We start from the raw sequence: 22055 nt of genomic DNA, 5'->3' as shown, positions 1-22055 counted from the left end.
CCACAGATTGAGATGCCGTTCCGTAGTCGGAACGGAAAGAACAGGAAGTCATCTAGATCCCACTTTTGCCCATTCCCTTTTTTATTGCAAGAGTCAAAATGATGCAAGACTAGAGATATAAAATTGAATCCTTGTTGCTGCACTGGTCCCAATACACCTTTGCCCCAGTGGTAACAAAAATGGTGCCTTTGCCTGAGACCAGAAGATTTCTGCTGAGCTTAATGTTGACTGAAATTTCAGTCAAACGGGTCTGTTAACTTGGTGTCCCCAGCACTCCAATTAAGGACAACACTAAGGGCAAGAAACCAAAAGATCTTTTGTTTCATCAGCTGAGGAATAGGCTTGTAAAGATGATGCTGGGGGTTGTTGCTTTTAAATGATTAAAAGACCATTTTGGTTACTCATTCGGCATGAAACACGGTGCTAGAGCTATGATTCTGTGTCCTTGGGTTCGATATCTTTGATCACTTGCTCTGAATACAATGGCCATCAATATGGACTGCAACCCAGAATGCAGGAAGCAAACGGGAAAGTGTTCTTGTTCCATGCTGTCCTCAGCATTTCCTGAGCCTCAGCAGACACTCGGACTGCGGCTCTCTCGGGTGAATTCGATTTCTGCTCACAAAAGAGGCGACTTCGAAAGCCTACAAGCGCAGCCATTTTGTACCCGTCGGGCCAGGGCCGACTCCCTCCGGGCCGTCACGCGGCTGCTTGGAGCGCTCTCCTTTTCCTCTCCCCGCCCGAGGGCCGTCTTGGAAGCGGAGCCCTTTCGGACGTCGCGCCACCGCAGCCAACAAGAACGCAGAGAAGGAGGGGCGGCGGGCGGGACTGTCTGGCGGGAGGCCCAATGGGCGCGCGCGGCGGGGGCGGGGGCGGAGTCAGGCAGGCGTCTCCTGGGCCCGCGCTCCGAGCAGCCGCGAGTGGCGTGCGGGTCAGGCGCCGGACATGTCGGAGGCTAACAGCACCAAGGGCGCGAAGGAGCCTTGGCGGGGCTGCTATTACAAGCTCGAGGAGATCCAGGAGCACAAGACCAGCCAGTCGACTTGGATCATCCTCCACCGCCGCGTCTACGACCTCACCAAGTTCCTGGAGGAGGCGAGTGCGCGGGCGGGCGTCCAGTGTTGCGCGGGGGCTGAGGGAGAGACTAGCGCCGCTCTGCGCTCGCGGGCTCCGGGCAGCGTGCGGCTGCGTCAGTCCCGACCCTTTGGGAGCGCCGGGAAGCGCAGCAGCCTTGCCGAGGCCGCCGGGGTGCCGGAGCCGCAAGGTCCTGCGTGCTTGTGACGCGCTGGGGTGGCCCTCGGCCTTCTGGAGCGCGGCGCCGCCAAGGCTGCTTGGCTGTTAGGCGGGGAGGCGTTTCCCCGGGGTCTGAAACGGGGTGGAACTGGCTCGAGGGCCCCTTGGCTCAGGCGGCCTCCACCCCGCCCCTGGCTTCAAACCGAGATTGCAGCTGGATCCTGCATGGGAAAGTATCTTTAAGAGGTCTGTCTGCATCAGCGTCTCCAGTCCCTTCTGCAGTGGGACTTGGGTAATGGGACACCCGGTGTGTCCACATCCACCCAGCAAGATTGCACCCATTGCCTATCAGTGGGAGCACCAAGATCAGTGCAAGGTGCCCGTTGATAGCAACAAGGCACGAAAGTTGGCATGATGAGCTGCTTTTCTTTCCCCACCGCCAAGTTTCTCTTTAGGGTCCCAGGATCAGGAGAATATATTGGGGAAATGTCATGATTGTTATTAAGTGTCTAGTGCCTAGTGTCTTGCAGATCTACTGAACTTTTGGTACACTTTCACCCCAGGGTTCCTTCCAGGAGCTCCAGGTCATATATCTAGTTCTCTTTTGGGGGGCTTTGTCACAGATGAAAATCCAACATACAGACTCTCACAGTTTGGATGGCCCTGTGTGATTCCTTGCAAAGCATGAGGAATATTTCAGTAGATCACTTGTGGGACATTATGAAGGCTCGCTAAGGTAGCAGATCAAATCTTTTCAGGACTTTGTCAACTAATGAACCGATTATTGAATTGTCTGGTTGATGCTTGCCCCAAAGGGGTTGGTGCCCTTTTCTCACTACAGGCAGAAGAATTGGGTTTTATACCCTGCTTTTCACTACCCAAAGGAGTCTTAAAATGACTTGTAATAGTCTTCCCTTCCTCTCCCCACAACCTGTGAGGTAATGGGGCTGAGAGAACTCTGACAGGACTGTTTTGCAAGAACAACCCTAAGGGAACAAACTAGGCCAAGGTCTGCATGTGGAGGAGTGGAGAATCAAACCCCATTCTCCAGATAAGAGGCTGAAGCTCTCACAGCTCATGTTGAGCAAGAGTTTCATGTGCTAAGGAGCAGATTTGCCAGAATGCCCTTCAGCAGTGAAATTGTGCACCTGTTTTGATGAAAAAGAGGCGTGTGTGGAATTTAAGTGGCAGTTCATTAGAGGAGCCTTGAGGTCTGTCTATACTTTTCTTTGTTTAAATCTTTCTCCCAGAAAAGTGACAAAGAAAAAAGAAATTATATCTGGCAATTTGCTCAGGGCTTGTATCTCAAACCCTCCTCTGTTGTGAGAGGTGAGCTGTTAATGAATTCTAGAAGCTTTAGGTGTTTAACACAACTTCAGTTTGCAGAAATAAGCTGCTTGTTGCAGTAATGCATGTCGTCATCCTGCTGTACCTTTTAAATTGGCACTCTGGAAGCTGCTTGAAACCCTCTAGCTGTTGTTTGCCCTTTAGCCACAATTCTATGTCCAGAATTTGAAATTGCATGAATGGATGGTTGTGCAATTGGTCTCTGAATCTGAGTCACAGGGAAGTACAGGGCTGTTTCCTTGGCTTATTCTTATGGAGAACTTGGAAAAGCAGCTGTCTATGCATGCCATATCACATCTAGACAATACAGTCTTGGAAGTTGTTCTGTTGTTTGTAAGACAGCTGTATGAAACAGTATCCTTTGTACCAAAGCTGAACTTTCTGTGTTTGCTGATACAAAAAATAGTGGTAGGCATGCTTGATTTTTTTTTTGCCAGATGCACCCATGATTTCAGTTCATTTATTTATGTTATTACAGAATTCATACCTCACCTTTCTGCCCTCATAAGGGCCGGCATGAGGAAAATAACTTCTTGGCAAATGGAAGCAAAACTTGATGCAGTTCAATTTACTTGACAGTGTTTTGTAAGTGCTTCGGACAGTTATCCCAGAGCACGCGATTCATGTGCTAGAACAACTTGATTCCATAAAACTTGAATATCTCACCAACAAAGTAATCACAGAAGTAATCAAATTAAAAAGAATAGGTGGATGTGAGTGGCAATAAAATTTAGGAGCATAGTATCTGCAATACCCTTTATTAGGAGAAACCTGATGATACACAAAACAGATTTCTTCTTCAGGTTGAATATTTGTTTGTATGTTGAATGTTTATTTATTTATATTTATTTATAATTAGATTTATAGGACCACCCCTCTCAGCCCAGCCACCTCAGGGCAGTGTGCAGCAGCTTAAAACAATAAAATTAAACCCGAAATCAGTTCACCCATTTAAAACAGTACCAGCCTCCCTTACTTCTGGACCTCTTCACACACATTCCCCCACATTGCTCTCCCATATTATAAACCAGGTCCAGATGTTACAAGGGAGAGTGTTTTGATTGGGAGGAGGAAGGTTCTTGATGTTCTGGTGGTCTGGCCTCAACCAAATGCCTGATGGAATAGCTTTGTTTTGAAGGCCTTGTGGAACCGTGGTGAGTTCCAACAGGGCACATGTCTTTTTCAGGAGCTCATTCCACCAAGTAGGGGCCAGGGACCACCAGCAGGAACAGGCAGAATGTAATGCTCTTTGGGGACATATTTGGAGAGGCGGTCCAGGTATGCCAGGCCTCTAACAGGGTCCTTTGCCTAGCATGACGTTACCCGGAGACATGCCAGAATGGAAAACCGTTTTTATGTTTTGATTTAGCTGCAGCAAGAGAAAAACGCAGAGGGACTAAAGTCCAGAATGAACCTGTGCCCAGAACAAAGGGTTACATAGGATTATAAACCTTTACCTCAAAGGCCGCGTTCATCCCTTGGACCAATGCCAACAGTCTACTCCCTCTTTCCATATCCAGCTCCATCCCCAAACGGGAGATCAATTACAATCTGTAAATTAAGCAAGGTCTTTGCTATTGCTTTAAACCAGTGAGACTCAAAATCCCTATTGGGAACTTAGATGGGAAATCTCTTGGAAAACTTTGTGGACTAACAAGATTTAATTCACATCCTGTTGGAACTACCACTTTGCAAAGCACTGTTTAACCTTTTTCTAGGGGAGAGGGATAACAGCCTGAAAAAGAGTTCCGAAGAACATGAAAACTTGTGTGCTATTCTTTGTCACTGGGTTTCTCTGACTAAAAGGTTTCACGTGGTTTAAAGTTCTTGGCTTTTGAATTTTTTAACTTTTGGGCCAACACAGTTGTAAACTTCTTTACACAGTATGAAGTCAGCCTGGTCATTTCAAAGTTGGGATTCATGGTTTCTGGATACTTATGCTTGGGAGTCATGAGAGTGTACATATATGTTATATTGTTGTGTAAATAAATGCATATATATAAATTATATAAAAAAGAAAGTTATTAATTTACCTGATTGGCTGAGCTGCTCATATCCAAACCAAAACTGATAGTTTTATTTTTGTGCCTCTTCTTACCCAGTGGAATGGATGGTTGTAATCATTGGTCTGACGTGAAACTTGCAAATTATTGATGCTAGAACCAATAATACTGAAACTGATACTCCTAGTGAACAGTTTACTAAACATAAATCAACAGAAATGTGTGTAATCAGATCACATTGTATTTAGGGCACTGCTAACATTGTTTAAATTTTGCAAACATTTACATTACTTAAGTTTGCCTCAGTCGTTTTCCTGGAAAACCGACATCATTGCTAAGTGACAGTGTACAGATCATAGGCTCTCAGCCTAACCCACTTAACAGGGTTAGTGTGTGGTATTATGAAGATTTGGGATCTTTGCTCGGAGTTATTTAAAAGGAGGGGGGATAATAAATACGTAAACGTAAATAATAGTTTCAGTTTGTTAATCTTTTAATAAAAATCTTTAGGGATGGTTGACTTTGGATATTCCCTATTGGGGAAATTCCTTTTTGCAATTCAGCTAAAATCTAAGCTATAAGAGTGTGGTATCTAGCATTTTGTACTGCTGTCCAAAATAAAATGTGGATACAGCATATTGGTATGCGCGATTATATAGAATCATAGAGTTGGAAGGGGCCATACAGGCCATCTAGTCCAACCCCCTGCTCAATGCATGATCAGCCCTAGGCATCCTAAAGCATCCAAGAAAAGTGTATATCCAACCTTTGCTTGAAGACTGCCAGTGAGGGGGAGTTCACCACCTGGGTGGAATTAACCAGTTGGTAATTTTCAAACCATGTTTCCTGGAGGCTTAGCGTGAATGAGAAAAAGCATTTCAAGTGTGTCTGATGGTGTAGTTATGTGTTGTAATAATAGCTAGGCCTAATATACCTGGCCAGCAAAAACTGCATATGCTTCTGCTGGTGATTCAGATTTAATTATAATGCAGCTCCAAGCCAGTTATAAACACAGTTGAAAACCCAGGACAACATTACCATTATTAAAAACTAGTAAGTCCTCATAAAAATGAAGAATCCAAAATAATACTGAACATAAATATTGAAAAAATATTTTAAAATATCCATATATATATATGGGCCATACAGGCCATCTAGTCCAACCCCCTGCTCAATTATTCCACATTAATATATATAACTATTTACCAGTACTAACGTATGTTTGATGTAACTTGTGAGCTTTGGCACAATATTTGGCTACCTGTTTAGAGACGTCAATATTTTCTCCTATGAAGAGCATCTTAATTTTTCCTCCCTCTAATGCTCCAGAAGTTTGAAGCAAAGAGGGACAATGATCCCTCATAGAGTGGGCACCTAAAGAGAACATGCCCAAGGGACTCCAATTCCCTTGATCCACAAATGCATAATCTTTTTTTTTTTTTTTGAACTGCTGGTTTTCACCAGCGTTTATTAAGTTTATGAAAGGAAAAGACAGAAAAGATCAAGAAAGATTATACAAATTAAGATACATCTCAATTACTCTGCTATCTCATTAATACATAGTTAACTATCTAGCTAAATACCATGTAAAATACCCCCAGTGTTCTTCATATTCTTCTGCTTGTCTATCATTTACTCAGTTGGTGAGCTTTGCCATTTTCGCCAGTTCCCCCAGTTTTTCAATCCAGTCCATCATTTTTGGGATGTCTTCTTGCCTCCATCTTCTTGCTACCAGCATCCTTGCCGCTGTGGTTGCGTGATAGAAAAATTAACCAACTTTATGCAGCAAAATGTCCGGGGTTACACTCAGTAACATATATTCGGGACCCAACGGAAATTTAATACTTAATCTTCACTCAAAATTTTTGCATTTTTTTACATAGCCACCACATGAAAAAATGAGCCTACCTTATCTTTGTATTTCCAACATTTAGTATCATAACAGCCAATTACATGGCTCAATAGCTTAAGTATTACATACCATCTATAAAACATTTTAAACCAGTTTTCCTTTATTTGATGACACTTTGTACGCTTAACCATATTAGGTAAAGGTAAAGGTATCCCCTGTGCAAGCACCGAGTCATGTCTGACCCTTGGGGTGATGCCCTCTAGCGTTTTCATGACAGACTCAAAATGGGGTGGTTTGCCAGTGCCTTCCCCAGTCATTACCGTTAACCATATTATTCCACATTAATTTCCACTCCTCCATTGGAATGGTTCCCTGGATTGACACTTGGCCCTGGATTGACACTCAGAGGGCCCAATCAGGAGCCGCTTTGCGGCTCCTGATTTGGCCCTGCGAGTTTTTATCCCGGACAGAGCCTGCCCTTTTTCCTCCCACATTGCCCTTAGCATTTTATTACTACCGCTCCACAGGAGCAGTTTACAGATAGTTTGATCTCTTACCACCCTAGAGGAAGGGAGCCAAAACAATAACCAATTGGACATCAGCTATGAGGCATTTGCAAGCCACTTTGCAGACAAAATCTCGACACTCTGCCAGGACCTCCCTTCAACTTTGGAGACAGAAAGTGAACTAGAGGCCCCTTGGACGTCTCTGGAGAGTACATTGAGTAACTTCAGACAACTCATGCTGACCGAAGTGGACAAGATGCTAAAGGCAGCAAAGCCAACCACTTGCTCCTTAGACCCATGCCCATCATGGCTACTAAAAACAATTGATAGAAGAGTAGTAGCCCCCCTCCGGGAGATAATCAATCTCTCTCTCTCAACAGGAGAATTCCCGGAAGGGTTAAAAGAGGCAGTGGTTTGCCCGCTGCTCAAGGAACCATCTTTGGACCTGTGATAGCCTTCCAACTACTGCCCCGTCTCTCACTTACGGTTTCTGGGGAAGTTGCTTGAAAAGGCTGTTGCGGACCAACTGTCAGCATACTTGGAAGAAGCTTCGATCCTAGATCCATCCCAGTCAGGTTTCCAGCCTGGCCATGGGGTAGAGACAGCACTAGTTGCCCTGACGGATGACCTCCATCGCCAGTTGGACTGGGGTGGGTTGGCGTTGCTTGTATTATTAGACCTCTCAGCAGCGTTCGACACTGTCAATCATGAGCTTCTAGCTCACCGCTTTGCCAATGCCGGAATGAGAGGAACCGCCCTTCAGTGGTTGATGTCCTTCTTTCGGGATTGCGGACAGAGGATAGCACTAGGAGAGGGCACATCAAGCCATCACCAATGGGCATGTGGAGTCCCTCAAGGGGCAGTTCTCTCTCCAATCCCGTTCAACATCTTTATGCGCCCTCTTGCTGAACTGCAGAAGTTTGGGCTGGGTTGCCACCGATATGACAATATGACACCCAGTTCTTCCTCCTGATAGATGGCCGCCCTGACTGTCCCCCAGAAACATTAGCCAGCTGCCTGGAAGCCATGACTGGATGCCTCAAGCAGAGTCATCTGAACCTGAACCCTTCAAAGATGGAGGTCCTGTGGCTGGGTAGGAAGGGCCCAAGCAAGGAAGAGTGTTTACCCACCCTGGATGGAGTGCAGCTATCAGTGCCCCACTCCGCCAGGAACCTGGGTGTGATTCTTGATGCTCAGGTTGCAACGGTAGCATGGCTGGCATTCTGTCACCTTCGCCAAGCCAAACTACTAGCACCCTACTTGGCTCCGGAGCACTTAGCCACAGTGATCCATGCGATGGTATCCTCTAGGCTATACTTCTGCAACTCGCTCTCCGCAGGCCTGCGCTTGACTTTGATCCAGTAACTGCAACTAGTCCAGAACTCAGCTGCCAGGGTCTTCACAGCAACAATTCGGAGGTCCCACATTCAGCCCATCCTCCAGCAGCTGCGCTGGCTTCCAGATGAATTCCGGATCAGACTTAAGGTTCTGATTATCACCTTCAAGGCCATACGCGGTCTGGGCCCAGTGTACCTGAGGGATCGTCTCTCTGCTTACACCCACCAAAGAGCCTTATGCTCCAGCAATTCCAACTTCCTGGTGATCCCTGGCCCCAGGGAAGCTCGCTTGGCTGCAACCAGGGTCAGAGCTTTCTCCATCCTAGCTCCCACCTGGTGGAACGAGCTCCCAGAGGAGATCAGGGCCCTGACGGAACTTGAACAGTTCCACATGGCCTGCAAAAGGGATCTCCTCCACCAGGCATTTGGTTGAGGTCTACCTGTACCATCTCTTCCCAAGGCCCTCCTCCTGAGCTTCCTACAGCATCCACTGCAGTTCTGCCCAACCCACTGGGCTATCAGTATGAATTACTTTAATGTTTAATTTTTCTATGGATTCATGTTGCTTATTGTTTCATTTCATTCATCATTGTTAATCTAAGTTATCTGTACTGTTTCTGTTCTGCTTCATGTAAACCACCCTGAGCCTTCGGGGAGGGTGGTATACAAATCTTTACACAGCCCGCAGCGCCACCGGCGCCGCGGACTGAATAAAGCCGTAAGGGCTTAGGGGGAGAAGTTAGGGCGGGCTCTGTCCTGGATGAGGAAGGGTGCCGATTGGCCCCTTCCTCCGGGCAGACCATCGGCCGGGCCAATCCCCGCCCTGCTGACAAGGTGCGGAGCTCCGCGCCTGCATGTGTGCACCCGCCGGCGCTCTGATGCCTGCACCTGCGTGTGCGCCCGCTGGTGTGCTGATGCCTGTGCCTCCCCTCCCCCCCCCCCCCCGTGAAGCGCTTGCTGTTTCAGGAGTGAACAGCCGCTTTGAGTGCCCAACCCTAATGGGAACCAAAGTTATACAGAACGGAGAACTAGCCTGGCCATCACAGAGCTGCCAGTTATGTTGTATTTTTGGAAGCTATTATGTACAAGTCACATTTAAACATTTCTGAAAATACTTCAAAGTCTACTGAGATAATATATGACTTGGAGAGAACACTTATTAACTGCAGATTCTTCTTGGCTCTGGCTGTTCTTTTTTCTGGCTACTTGGCCCGAGCTCTTACTTTACTGGGATTTTGCCTTGGAGTTGAATGTGGGTATGACCCAGAGGAGCACGCTGAAGTCACATTACCCACATGATAAATGGCTATAATTTCTGTTGATTTTTATGAATTAGCAAGCTTAGGGTTCTCCAGAAAGGTGTACGTGGGAAAGATGTAAAACTTGAATTCTTCTTGACTTCTCTGGATGAAGTTCCAAAGTGCTGAAAACTTCCTTCTCTATCACAGAAGTCTGGAAGTCTGTGTTGCATGTAATTAATTGCATAACTTGACCTACTTGCCAGTAGCCTTGAGCATATCAGGGGAAATGGCTTCTTTTTCATGTTCAGCGGCAGTACCTGTGATCTGAATGGTCAGATTTCTGTCTTAACATCTAAGGGCACAACACCACAATAATGTAGGGAACAGTTGTTTGTGGGCTACTTACATGTAACAGGTAGCACAGTGTAGTTGTTAGAATAGGCTTTCTTGATGGCCTGGAAGGGTTTCCCAAATGGATGGGAATACATTTTTAATTTTTTAAAAAAATATATAATGTGATATCACCTTATATGGTCATGTCGACCCCTCCTCCCAATATGGCCAATGATGGGCCTGGAGGAGGTGGGAAGAGGAGGGACTCAAGGTTGGTATATGCACAGCTATGCTTCCCAACCATATTCTGCACAATCGTGCCACTTCTGGGGTTTCTTGAAGCCTGAAGAATCTTTCAGGGGCTTCTCAATGGTAAAAAAGTTGAGAAAGGCTAGGTTAGAGATCTAGGTTTGAATTCCTGCCCTACCATGATTGCTTGCTGGGTGATCTTGGGCCAAACATACCTTGCCTCCCAAGGTTGTTGTCAGTATAAAATGGAGAAGAGAGCAAATGGTAAACCACTTGGGATCTTTACTGGGAAAACAATTAGGATGTAAATAAATAAAAGCGAATTATGATGTGTGCTCCTGTTTGGCATGCTACAGAAAAGTCAATTATGTATGCAACTAGGATTTTTCAAATACAGTACTTTGTGCAGTAGGACTTTTTCTCTTTTCTCCCTACCCAGATACTGACTACTTTTGACATACTTAATTTTGAAGAAAAAAGATGTACTATTGCAAAAAGGATCCTGTTTGTGTCAGCAGATCTGGCTTATGCTTTTACTCTTGTTTGTAATTATCATATTGGCTTTTTTGTTGGTGTGATCTGAATGTTACTATATCGGTATGCAAAATACTTTATTTCTTATTGATTAGCTCTCACAAGAACCCTGTTAGGCAATGCAGTTGGCACTGCGGGTTATTTACCACCATTACGTTACTTTGCCTCTTCCCACCTAATATGATGGCTCGTAGTTAGCTTTATATGTATGAAACTGTACAGTGGAATAAGCGGTACCAAAAAATGAATCAGCTTGGTCAGAAGACTGAAAGAGCATTGGAAAATCATGATATCCTAGCTGTTTCATACATTACATGGGAAAAACCACTGCTTTGGTGTCGCAAAAAGAGGGCAAGCATACCTGTGTTTTAAATTGCATACCTGAGATAGGTGATGAACAAAGTGCCCGGAAGCACTACTTCTTGATTCACAATCGCCATTATACAAATTCCAGTATCTGATATGGCATTTCATGCGGCCTCAAAACTTCACTTGTGTGATTTTAAATTTTTGTGTGTGTGTGTGTGTGTTGCAAGGCAGTCATTATTAGCACTGTTTCCGCCTCTTTTTCCCTTTGCCTCCCATGGGGATATAGAATGAAGATGTACTGTATTTGTGTTAATAACTCAGCACAGCCATTTATCACATGAAACAAAATACTTAGCTTATCTGCCTGGGAACATTTGGTTCCACTCTCTACTTTGTTTATGGGTACCTTGAAAGGAAAGAAAATTGAAATGGTAGGCTGAATTGGTCCTTTATGCTGATTGAGCATGGTACTAAGAAAACTACATGCTTAGTTCAGTGTAGATTCAGGCGTGGTTAGCTCTTGTAATTCAGCTCTTTCCCACCAAATGACATCAACAATGCTTAACTTTTAAGAAAGATTGCCCCTGATGCTCTCAGTGGTTATTGCTAGGCATCCTCAGCAATATTGCCAAGCCTTGATTTCTGTAGTGTGGGGTCTTGAGTGATCTTGGAGGCCAGAACAGTCCCAGAAAAGGCCTGGCAGTAACTACCGGGAACTTATTACCTACACCAGTGGTCCCCAACCTTTTTATCACCGGGGACCACTCAACGCTTGACAATTTTACTGAGGCCCGGTGGGGGGGGGTAGTTTATTCCTCTACTCTCAACCACTGCCCTAACGCTCTATGATCGCTATGGTAATGTTTAAACATCCCTTCAAAATAAGATACAGACATGCCACAATGAACATAAGGAACATTTTATTTTCATGGAAATTTTAACTCATGACAATGACAGATCAGTGGGAACCCTGAGCTTGTTTCTCTGCAACGAGATAGTCAAAGGGCCGGGGGGGGGGGGAGAAGGCGTCCTTCGCGGCCCACCTCCAATTAGTTGACGGACCACATGTGAGTCCGCAGATCACAGGTTGGGGATCGCTAACCTACACAGCTCAACCTGGCATGGTGGCAGTCACTGTGCATCACAATCCAGCCCAGTGTCAGCCACGATGCAACCCAACCAGACTTCCAGGGAAGAGGCTGCTAGATGGGCAGAAAGGGACTGCTGAAGGAATGGAAGTGGGTCAAGGCTGGTGAGTGAGAAGACAAGGAAGAAGCAAGCCTGTTGCCCACCGTATCCCATACCATGTGAGACTCTGTCCGTGTGGTTCTGGTTGCCCTGACTCTGTCTCACACATTTTGTTAGATTGCCCCTTATATGAGCAGTGTCGGGATGACAGCTTTGCTGCTTTGCTGGGAAACAAGCCTTCTGTAAGTAAATCTATGACCTTGCAATTTCTGCTCTCTGACAAAGACCCAGAGGTAACCATTTTAGTTGCCAGAGTTTTAACTAAGATGCTTTTATAATATGCTGCCTACCTTGTATTTTATCTTTTATAGTTTATTTAATCATTTTAAGATCTGTTTGGTTATGTAGCCCCATGGCCTATTTTATTCTTTTGTTGAAATTTTAAACCCTATTTTTATATGTCTTATACATATTTTATGCCAATAAAAGGTTACTGACTGACTGGCAAGCCTGTTGCTGGCATCCACCAGGCTGTACCTGGAAAGAAGCAGCCAGGGAAAGGGAAGGAGGGAATGCTGAAGATAGAGGAAGCCAAAGGTCAGTTGGCTGGTAGATGACAAGGAAGCAGGAAGAGGGGAGAGGCTATGGCGGCTGTCAAAGGGAAAGAAGAAAGAGTGGAGAGGAGAAAATGAGATGCCCCCTCTAAAACTAATTACAAAAGTCATCTAATGTGGTCAAATTCAGTTGCTGTGATCATCAAGAGAATAATTGAGAGCAGGACTTGGTTTAAGATTGCAGTGTCTTTTTTATTTTATTTTTTATTATTTATTTATTTTGCTTTTTTGAACCGTACCTTTGGCAGGTTCTGGAGACCTTTATCAAGCCAGTTTTTCTTTCTGTCATCCAAGGCAAGTTTCTTTAGATCAGATATTGTATTGGTCTTCAAAACAATCTCCTCATTCTTTTTCCAGAGTGCATAATACAGAGCAAAAGGTCCTCTTGTCCCATCTGCCCCCATTTGTTGTGTGAGGTTCCCACAGTTCCTCAGTGTGGGTTCTCTGCAAAAAATGTCCTTTTTAAAATTGTCGACTGGGGAAGTTTCTGTGTAGATGTGGTAATAAAAAACAGCTTGTGATTTTTTGAAACTGAATTCACTCTCTCTGAAGACTTGTGTTTTATAACCTTTAAAGTTCAACTTGTTTTCTGGAAGGCATTGTAAATCTCAAGGTAGTCTGTTTCAGTGCTGCCAGGGACCTTTGCTCTACTTGGTTAGGTGTATAGTTATCTGAACTGATTCAAGGGCAGGATTTGTTAGGATAATGCCTGTACTTGCACGCCTTCCTTGCATAATCTCTCTTCTGCATATCCTCCCTTAACCCTTTAAAAAAAAAAAAGCCCTGCTAATCTTTATGCTTCATGCTTGTATAATGTGCCCTCTGTTTTTTTGCTTCGTCATTCTGCGTGAGCATGGTACATGTCTTAATCGCTTGGAAAATTGTACAAACCTTTAAAAAAATGCAAGAGTCAGTACTGCATGAGATTTTGAGAATGTTGCTAGGAGATCCCCAGTTGGGCATAGAGCCTACCCACAGGCGGAGGTGTTGGGGCCACTGCCTGATGGGAGGGTCATTGGAAAGTGATTCATCCATGTTGAATTCATCTTAATTGGGGGTTGCAGGGTTAAGCTGAGTAACACAATTCCACTTTGCTGCTATTGGGGAATATGTTCATCAAGACACTACGGCAGGCTGCAAGGATTGCAAGGGCAGTCTCCTGATTGGTGGTGGTCAGACGCTAGCCTGTCTGGGGCATTTTGACCCTGCTGGCGTTCACTGAATTTTGTTGGTACAGGTGGGGACAAAGAGTATTAGAAGAAAAAGAAAAACACATTAAAAACAAGGAACAGCAGCTGTCAGTGCTGGAGAAATGATCCAAGGAAGTTATCCTTCCTGTCTTACAGTAAGGAGGGTATTGATACCTTGGAATATGAACGCTAACCCTGTATTTTTGTGGTGGGCTCTTTTAAAATCAGCAAAAACAAATTTAGACCATTAGTTCAGACCAAGTCTTGCATTTTGAAATTCGTTCATTTCCCGATCAAGCATGCTTACTAACTGGTTGCCTCAAGAATATTAAAATTATTGGTTTGCTACTGAAAAGAGCACTCACAGCTTTCATGAAACAAAGTGATAGTTTTTGCATAATTTTTTCAGTGAGTTGTGAATACCCATACTGTATGGTTACCTAGGACAATAAATGTCATTAATTGGGAGTTCCTTCCTTTATGGGAATTTGTTGATGAAGAGCACCTTGTAGGCTCTGTCAGTTCTGATTCTGATGACATGCCATTTCTCCTACGTGTCCAGGATGATTGGCTAGCCCCTGGGTTCAGTGGGCAATCTATAACATGAAGCAGGACTTACTGTATCCTGTAACTGGATGCCTTTGAAAATGAACATATTGTTTAGAAATATTTACTTGTGTGCGTTTAGCTTACCTTCAGTCCTACGGCGAAGATATTTGTGCGGTGATAGCAGTTACTACTGAAACAACTTTTAAAAACTGTGCAGGCAAGCAGAAGATGGTGAGTCGTGGAGAGCAGCTACTCCGGACATCTCTGGACAGCACTACTAAGAAGTCATTGGAAAAATCTGTTTTTATTGTGGAAGGATAAAGAGATGGGTCAGGAGATGTTTATTATTCTATAGTAGTATCTAAACAAAATCTAAATTCTTTATTGTTTACTATGAGCTTCTAATACTTGTTTACCATAAAAGCACACACATGATAAATATTACTGTTTTGTGGTTTGCTTTTATAGCACCCTGGCGGTGAAGAAGTTCTAAGGGAACAAGCAGGTGGAGATGCTACAGAAAATTTTGAAGATGTTGGCCATTCCACAGATGCAAGAGCATTGTCAGATACATATATTATAGGAGAACTTCATCCAGTGAGTACACCTGTTCATGGATAGGCTTCTTACGTTTTTCATAGCTTTCATATCTTGATCGACACACCCAGTTTCAAGATATTGCAAAACAAACCCTTGCGAAAGTACTGTGTGCTTGGAGCTCAGCAGATGTTGCAAAGTCTCAGCAATTATAGATTTGTTAGGTTTTTTTAAAATATAATGTCAATTTGGCTGTAGGGTTGCTGGTTCCTGGCATTTGTAGTGGCAAAGTTCACTGGTGTTTCTTTGCGATGTCACTCACTTATATCTGTCAGGTTTTGTCACTCCATATGGGCATATCAGCGTAGTGTATTAGGTTGCAATCTGGGATTGTGGAAAGCAGTGTTTAAAGGACAAAATGAAGTATCGTAGGTATGCATTCTTACACAAACCTCTGGGAGAATATGGCAGGTTAATGGATTAACGAAATTCAGTCCCTGAAACACAAACAAATGACAGATTTTGCTCTGTGGTTTGGTAGACAAGGTTTATATTTCTGGGTGTGGGAAACACAGAAATGTCTCTGTGGTATGATCCATATGCATATGATAAATGTGTCTAATGCAATCTTTCTCAACTTTTTTACTGTTGAGAAACCCCTGAGACATTCTTCGGGCTTTGAGAAACTCCAGAAGTGGTATGATCATACAGAATATGGTTGGGAAGCGTAGCTGTGTACACACCCAGACAAACCCTTCCCCTTCTTACCTGGCCCATCATTGGCCATTCTGGGAGGAGGGGCAGGTCAACATGACCACATAGGGTCATATCACCCAATAAATGTTTCACAAATTAATATATATAATTCAGGAAACCTTTCCAGGTCTGTCGTGAAAACTCAGGGTTTCATGAAACCCTGGTTGAGAATGCCCGGTCTAATGAGTATCTTGAGAATTGCATTCTCACTGGGTTCCCAGCTGTTGTTTTTGGATTGTTGAGCATATTTCTTCTAAGAGCAAACCTTGGCATGTACACAGACCTCGTCTAATGGCCCTGGTGATACAGTTGTAAAGTAACCTTTCCTCCCATTTTTCATCAGCCGCTTTATAATGTTTTATAAAATTAAAAGCTTTAGTTATTTATTACATTTATATACCACCCTCCCCTAATGCTCAGGGCGGTTCACATGAAATGTAAACAAGAACAATACATCAGACTCAGTGACTATAACAAATGAAAGGCAACAGTAATAATAACAACAAGAAACAAAAGATAACATTATAACAGAGTAAACAATCTAACAGACCCATGGATGGGCAGAACCATCGTATGGGTTCAATGGAGGGAGGTTCAGGGGCCCATTAGGACCTCAACCAAATGCCTAGTGGAGGAGCTCCCTTTTGCAGGCCTTGCAAAACTGCTTTAGTTCCATTAGGGCCCTGATCTCCCCTGGGAGTTTGTTCCACCAGGTGGGAGCCAGGACAGAAAAAGCTCTGTCCCTATTGAGGTCAAGGGGACTTCCTTGGGGCCAGAGATCACTAGCTGGGTAGAGGTGGCAGAGCAAAGAGCTCTTTTCTTTTTCTTTTTGCTAATACAAATACTGATGATTAGGTTAGAAGGTGGTGGGAAACTGTACTCAGCATCAAAATGTCAGTGCAAGATTAATTTTTTAAAATTATTACAATACCTATTATATTTGTAGAAGCCTCCCCCCCTCCTTCTGCCTATGAAACTTGTATCTTGCTGTAAGACTCCAGGAGAATACTTTAAGCTGTGGCCTTAATAAGGAATCTTTCGCCAAGGCATTTTTATCTCTGGAGGAGATCTATTCTAAAAATCCTGCTGGGGTGACTTGGGATGGGAAATGCTTCAAAAAAAAAACCTGTGGGCAGTAAAAGAAAGGGCCTTAAAATATTACAACAGTAACATAAATAAAAGCCTACTATACCCGGAACTAGAATCAACAGTGGAAATAAAAATATCCTGAACAAGAGTGAGTTGCAGAATTTTAATGGCATCTCCTCTCATAAAACCAGCTCCTGGAATAAAGTGAAGCATTTCCCATCCCAAGTCACCCCGCTTGGCCTCACCCATTTTCAGAAAGCATTTGGCTGCCATAAGCACCACATAGGTTAGTTCAGAGGTCCCCGGTCTGAACAGTGCATTATTGGTATGACATGGCTCATGCTTACCCTCTTAAGGCAATCTGCATAGTATTATATGTAACTGGTATGTTCTCTTCCCTTGCAGGATGACTGGGAAAAAGTTCAGACACCAACAGTAAGTGTTTTACTCTGAACCCTTGTTGGCAATCTAAATTGAGGGAACTAAAAATTACCTTCTAAGTAGTTTGGAGCTTGACATTAACTAATAAGCCCCAAGAATAGCATTGTTGAGGCCTGATTCCATTGACAATCTTCAAGCAAGGCTATGAGAACACCTGTTGCTCTGCTTCTACCTATTTTTACTCCACTGCATCCCACAAATTTTCCTAATGAACTAGGACGTTCCATAATATTGAAGTATTGCTATAATTAAGTGAATTCTCAATGACTGCATTGAGGACTTCTACAGAATAGACCTTTGGTTTTACAAGGAAGCCCAGAAGCTTACTCTTAAACTAAAGTAGTTAATGAGTAGAGGATCTGCAACAAGCATAATGTAATTCATGGACATTCCAGGGGAAAACACTATTGCAAGAGCTGGTTTGTGGGATGGAGTGACTTCTATAACTCACTTATGGCTTTCTTTTTCAGGATACTTATATTTCCACTGTTGATTCTAGTCCCAGGTATAGTAGGCTTTTATTTATGGTATATGTATTTGAATATATGACACTTGTTCCCTGCCCTGGGCTGCACAGACAGGGGGGTGGGGCTAGAAGAATAAAGTTTAATTTAATTAATTAATTAACTGATTAACTGTTTAATTCACTGTTTAAACAGTTGATACACTGTTTAAACAGCCTAGCTTGTCCAGATAATCATTTTGAATATGTCTTCATTTTGCTATCCATCACTAAATGAGTACAGGCCGCAGTGGAAACGAGTGATACTTCCAGACTGGTTTGTGTGTGTGTGTGCGTGTGCGTGCGTGCGTGTTGGGGATTGTTTCCATCTGAGCAGTGCTAGGCCACTTCCTGTCTTCTGAAAGTTCTCAGTGTGTTGCCTTCAGAACAAGATCAGCACTGCTTGTGTTAGTTGAGCAGGACCCATTCATTTCATTATGTGCAGAGAATGAATAAAGACATGGGGCATATAATCTAGTGTTCCTCCCCATGCCCCGCCCTTTCAAGTAAGTGTTTGGGTAGTCAGCATGGTTGTAAACCACAGGGCTGTCTTGATAATCAGTTATGTTGTATTTGCAGGAAGCACCCTGTGTTTGAAACTGTTCCTATTATCTATGCCTTTTTTTGTTACTGGCTAACTGACTTCAGTGGGCTTAGAGTTGTATATTGTAGTTTTAGTAAATGTGCAACAGCAACAACAAAAAAGAGTGAGAAATGCAGCAGCATATAGGATATCTTTATTAAACTGACCTTCTTAACATCTCTCTTTGGCCTTATGGCCCTTTGTCCCATCTGGTGCATCCATATTATCTAAAAATAGTATTTTGTAATCGCTTTTCAGGAAAAATAAAACTTATTTGGCGTTTCTGCCCAAGACACGTTTCAGTAAAATGCTCCCTTCCTCTATTCAAAACACTGTCTTTTCTTTTTCACTATTTTTCATCAGGCATTTTACCCGTTGCTTCATGGCCAACTCATTGGGTTTGCCTGGAGGTGTGTTAGTGATGTGCCAGCTTTTGCTCTACTGTTGTCGTTGAAAGAAATGTGATGCTTAGAAACAGTGGGTTGGATCCACAAACAGTGTTGGAGTAGAAGGGGAGTCCTGCAGTGACAAGTAGCACACACATAACCCTCAACAGATGTCCTGAAAATATGAATGCTGTGATTCTCGTGTAGAACCTCAGGATCAAACCCATTCACTTTTCTTAAGTACACCTTTTAGAAGTTTTTGGGTTGGCATGAAAATAATGTCTGCTTGTTTCTTCTAGTTCATGGACCACCTGGCTGATCGCAGTGGTAGCAGCCATTTTTGCTGTCCTTCTGTACCGTTTGTACATGCCTGAATAAGCACCATCTTGAGAAGCTGTCATGGAAGAGGCTGTTTTGGTAAAGAGAACGAAGAATGTGTCTGAATGTTCTTCCTGTCAGGACAATATTTGAAACCATCCATCTTCCCACCCTTGTGAAAGCCAAAACAACGTTTCTTCGACTGTGCACTTTTAATTCTGCCTTTTACTCAACTATTAAGTATAGGGGCTGCCTCTATCATGTTAATCTGTTAACTAGATTACTGTGCTGTTGGAGTTAAGAACACTGATACCATCGGTGTATTCTTATGAAATGAGATTTATTAGTTAAAGCTTTTTGATTCCTTTATTAAATCTTATGTGCTTCTCTTGTCAAAATAAATGGCAGGTGGAGATTCCTTCCTTACACTCACCGCTTTGCCTTTTACCTGTAATTCTTTCATTATAGCTGTTTTGCTTTTAGTCAACAACTGATTTGCAAAGTTGTAACGTCTGTCTTCCTAAAGGAAAAAAAGAGCTTTTTACATAATTACATCTTAACAGACCGGCTTGGACCAAAAGAACCCGTGGTGTGAACAGAAAGCGATTATAGTGCCGCCCCCACCCCCACATCTCCAGCCACCCTCCTGAAAATGGTTCCAGAAACTTGGTCTACACATAAATCAAGATGCCTTCAGTTTCCACAGTAGCATCTTTTGAACGAAGCTCCCACTCTGATAGGGCAATATATGTATAACTATAGGCTGAAATTTCAATATAAGCCTTTGCCAGGGAGAATAAAAACCCTTTATCTGTTCTGAGTGATCAAGGGATGAAGGAGAAATCTAGGTCTTAGACTTACGCTACTTGGGGAAATTGCATAAACAGGGTGGTGCTACTTTAATCAGAATCCTTCTGTGTGTTCAGCTTTCGTAAAATTAGCCTTCTTGCTATACTCAGATTATTGTAAAATCTGCCTTGGATACCACAGTTGTAAACAAACACATGAATGTCTTGATTCTGTTCACATGTCCTTTTGATAAAATAATGGAATAATATGAAAGAAAATAAGTAGTGGATGTCACATTACCAATTGTTTTACATAACTCTACTTGCGTGTACATATGATTTTACTTGTTAATTCTTACATTATTCACATGGATAATGTTTGGGAATAAACTCAGATGTTTACTGTATCTTGTGGTGTCCTGGTTGACAGAGTTATGGAGTCAAGCTCAGTTGATATGAATTAAGAGGTATGCATCAATGTTGGGTCCACATAGGTTGGAGGTCCCTGGTCCTTGTGAGGTTTACTTGGCCTCAACCAGGGCTAGGGCCTTTTCAGCCCTGGTCCCTGCCTCATGGAATTAGCTCCCGGAAGAGTTGAGGGCCCTGCAGGAACTTTCCACAGGGCCTGTAAGATGGAGCTGTCCTGCCAGGTGCTTGGTTGAGTTCAGGACATAGACGATCTGGCTCTCCTCCGGAGCCTTGGGCCCCGCCTCTATTACATCTCCCCAGGCACATACATATACACAATGCTAATTTTGTAGCCAATAAGGGAGGATGGGAGGAGGTTTTATTGTTGATGGTTTATGGGCAAACATGAACTATCATGGGCCAGCTGGTCTGGGAGTGGTGGCTTCTAAGTCCAAGAAATAAAAGGGTTGCCAACTTGGGAAATAATTGACAATACTGGGGCAGTTCATTTGGAAAATGGTGCTGATGTGGTGCTTAGTTGAAGTCATGATGGCATAGATTTTGCCTTCCAACGCTTCCATTCTATCTTGGGAAACTGATCTGTTGATCTCCAGGTCTCTTGTAATTCTGGGAGAATTGCAGGCTCCATCTGGGGGTGAAAATACTGAACTCTTCGGTATACCAAATGTTAATTACATGGTTTCTTTAATAAATCATTTTTTTTAGTTCCACAGTTCACAGAAAATACTTGCCAAAATGTGCTCCAGTTGAGCAATATTTTCTCATTAGTTTAATCATTGGCAAAGTAATAATGTAGGCAGAGTCCACAGAATCAGCCATGTCTCCCAGGAAACCAGGATGAAAAAATTCAAAATTACCTGTTGAATTTGAGGATTTAAACATTGTTGCCGTGCCACTGAGGAAACTAATGAGAAAACATCCAATTGCTGCAACTGATCATGCTGTTATCATATGTAGCACAGCATTTAACTGTAAAATCAATAAATGGATGTTTTATCGCGGCAACAAGCATGTTAAGATTCCTTTCCAGTCATTTCTTGATTCCTGAGTATACCACTTGGTTTCTAATGTCCTCAGACTATCTCTTAGCTATGATTTCGTTGCTTCCACCCATGTCAAAGTGTCATTCTTTTGCCTAAAGAAAGAAGAAAGTATGATATAGCGAAGGAAGTATAATTTGCTGTAGTGAAAAAGATGATAAATTTAAAAATGTATTTTGGTAATAGCAAGGCAATTGATGGCTTATCGGAAAATAGTTAGGGTGCAATCCCAAGAAAGCTCTGTCCAGTTGCTTAGCTTCTTTGCATCCATGGCTGTTGTTCTCAACAAATTAATCAGGAAGTGTGCTTGCACACAAAAGCTCACACCTTGAGTAAAACTTGTTGGTCTTAAAGGTGCCATTAGACTCACATTTTGTTCAGATCAACATGGCTATGCACCTGAATACACCAAATTAATGTTATTTTCCTAGAAATGTGATCTGCCCTATTGTATCAATTTTTCAGTACACCAGAAGAACAGTGGCACTAATCATCGGAGTGAATAACAAATATGCTACCACCTTGAATGAATATAGTATATGGGAGTCAAAGAATAGTCACTTCCCTCAGTCTGTGAGTAGAGAGGACTTTCCAGTTTATCCTCACTTATTCTATCCCAACAAAATTTGAGTCCAATGGCACCTTTAAGACCAACAAAGATTTATTCTTTTATTCCTAAGGGTGCCATTGGATTCAAATTT

At 43.1% G+C, this 22055-nt stretch overlaps 1 protein-coding gene across 1 annotated transcript; it reads left to right on the top strand.

The window, feature by feature from the left end:
* Nucleotides 1-880: 880 nt before the first annotated feature.
* Nucleotides 881-20292, top strand: CYB5A (cytochrome b5 type A). Its single transcript, XM_077352916.1, has 5 exons — nucleotides 881-1095; nucleotides 14954-15082; nucleotides 17273-17302; nucleotides 17779-17813; nucleotides 19079-20292. The coding sequence occupies exons 1-5, from the start codon at nucleotides 946-948 to the stop codon at nucleotides 19155-19157; spliced, it is 423 nt and encodes a 140-aa protein (XP_077209031.1). The 5' UTR covers nucleotides 881-945; the 3' UTR covers nucleotides 19158-20292.
* Nucleotides 20293-22055: the final 1763 nt, after the last annotated feature.

This window comes from Paroedura picta, chromosome 9, assembly GCF_049243985.1.
Source record: "Paroedura picta isolate Pp20150507F chromosome 9, Ppicta_v3.0, whole genome shotgun sequence".
Taxonomy (NCBI): domain Eukaryota; kingdom Metazoa; phylum Chordata; class Lepidosauria; order Squamata; family Gekkonidae; genus Paroedura; species Paroedura picta.
Note: the sequence above shows the minus strand (reverse complement) of the source record. Positions and strands in the feature narration are given on the sequence as shown.

Coding starts and splice junctions, on each gene's coding strand:
- CYB5A (XM_077352916.1), top strand. CDS start 946: ATGTCGGAGGCTAACAGCACCAAGGGCGCGAAGGAGCCTTGGCGGGGC. Junction 1,096..14,953: donor TCACCAAGTTCCTGGAGGAG/GCGAGTGCGCGG, acceptor TTGCTTTTATAG/CACCCTGGCGGTGAAGAAGT. Junction 17,814..19,078: donor ACTGTTGATTCTAGTCCCAG/GTATAGTAGGCT, acceptor TGTTTCTTCTAG/TTCATGGACCACCTGGCTGA.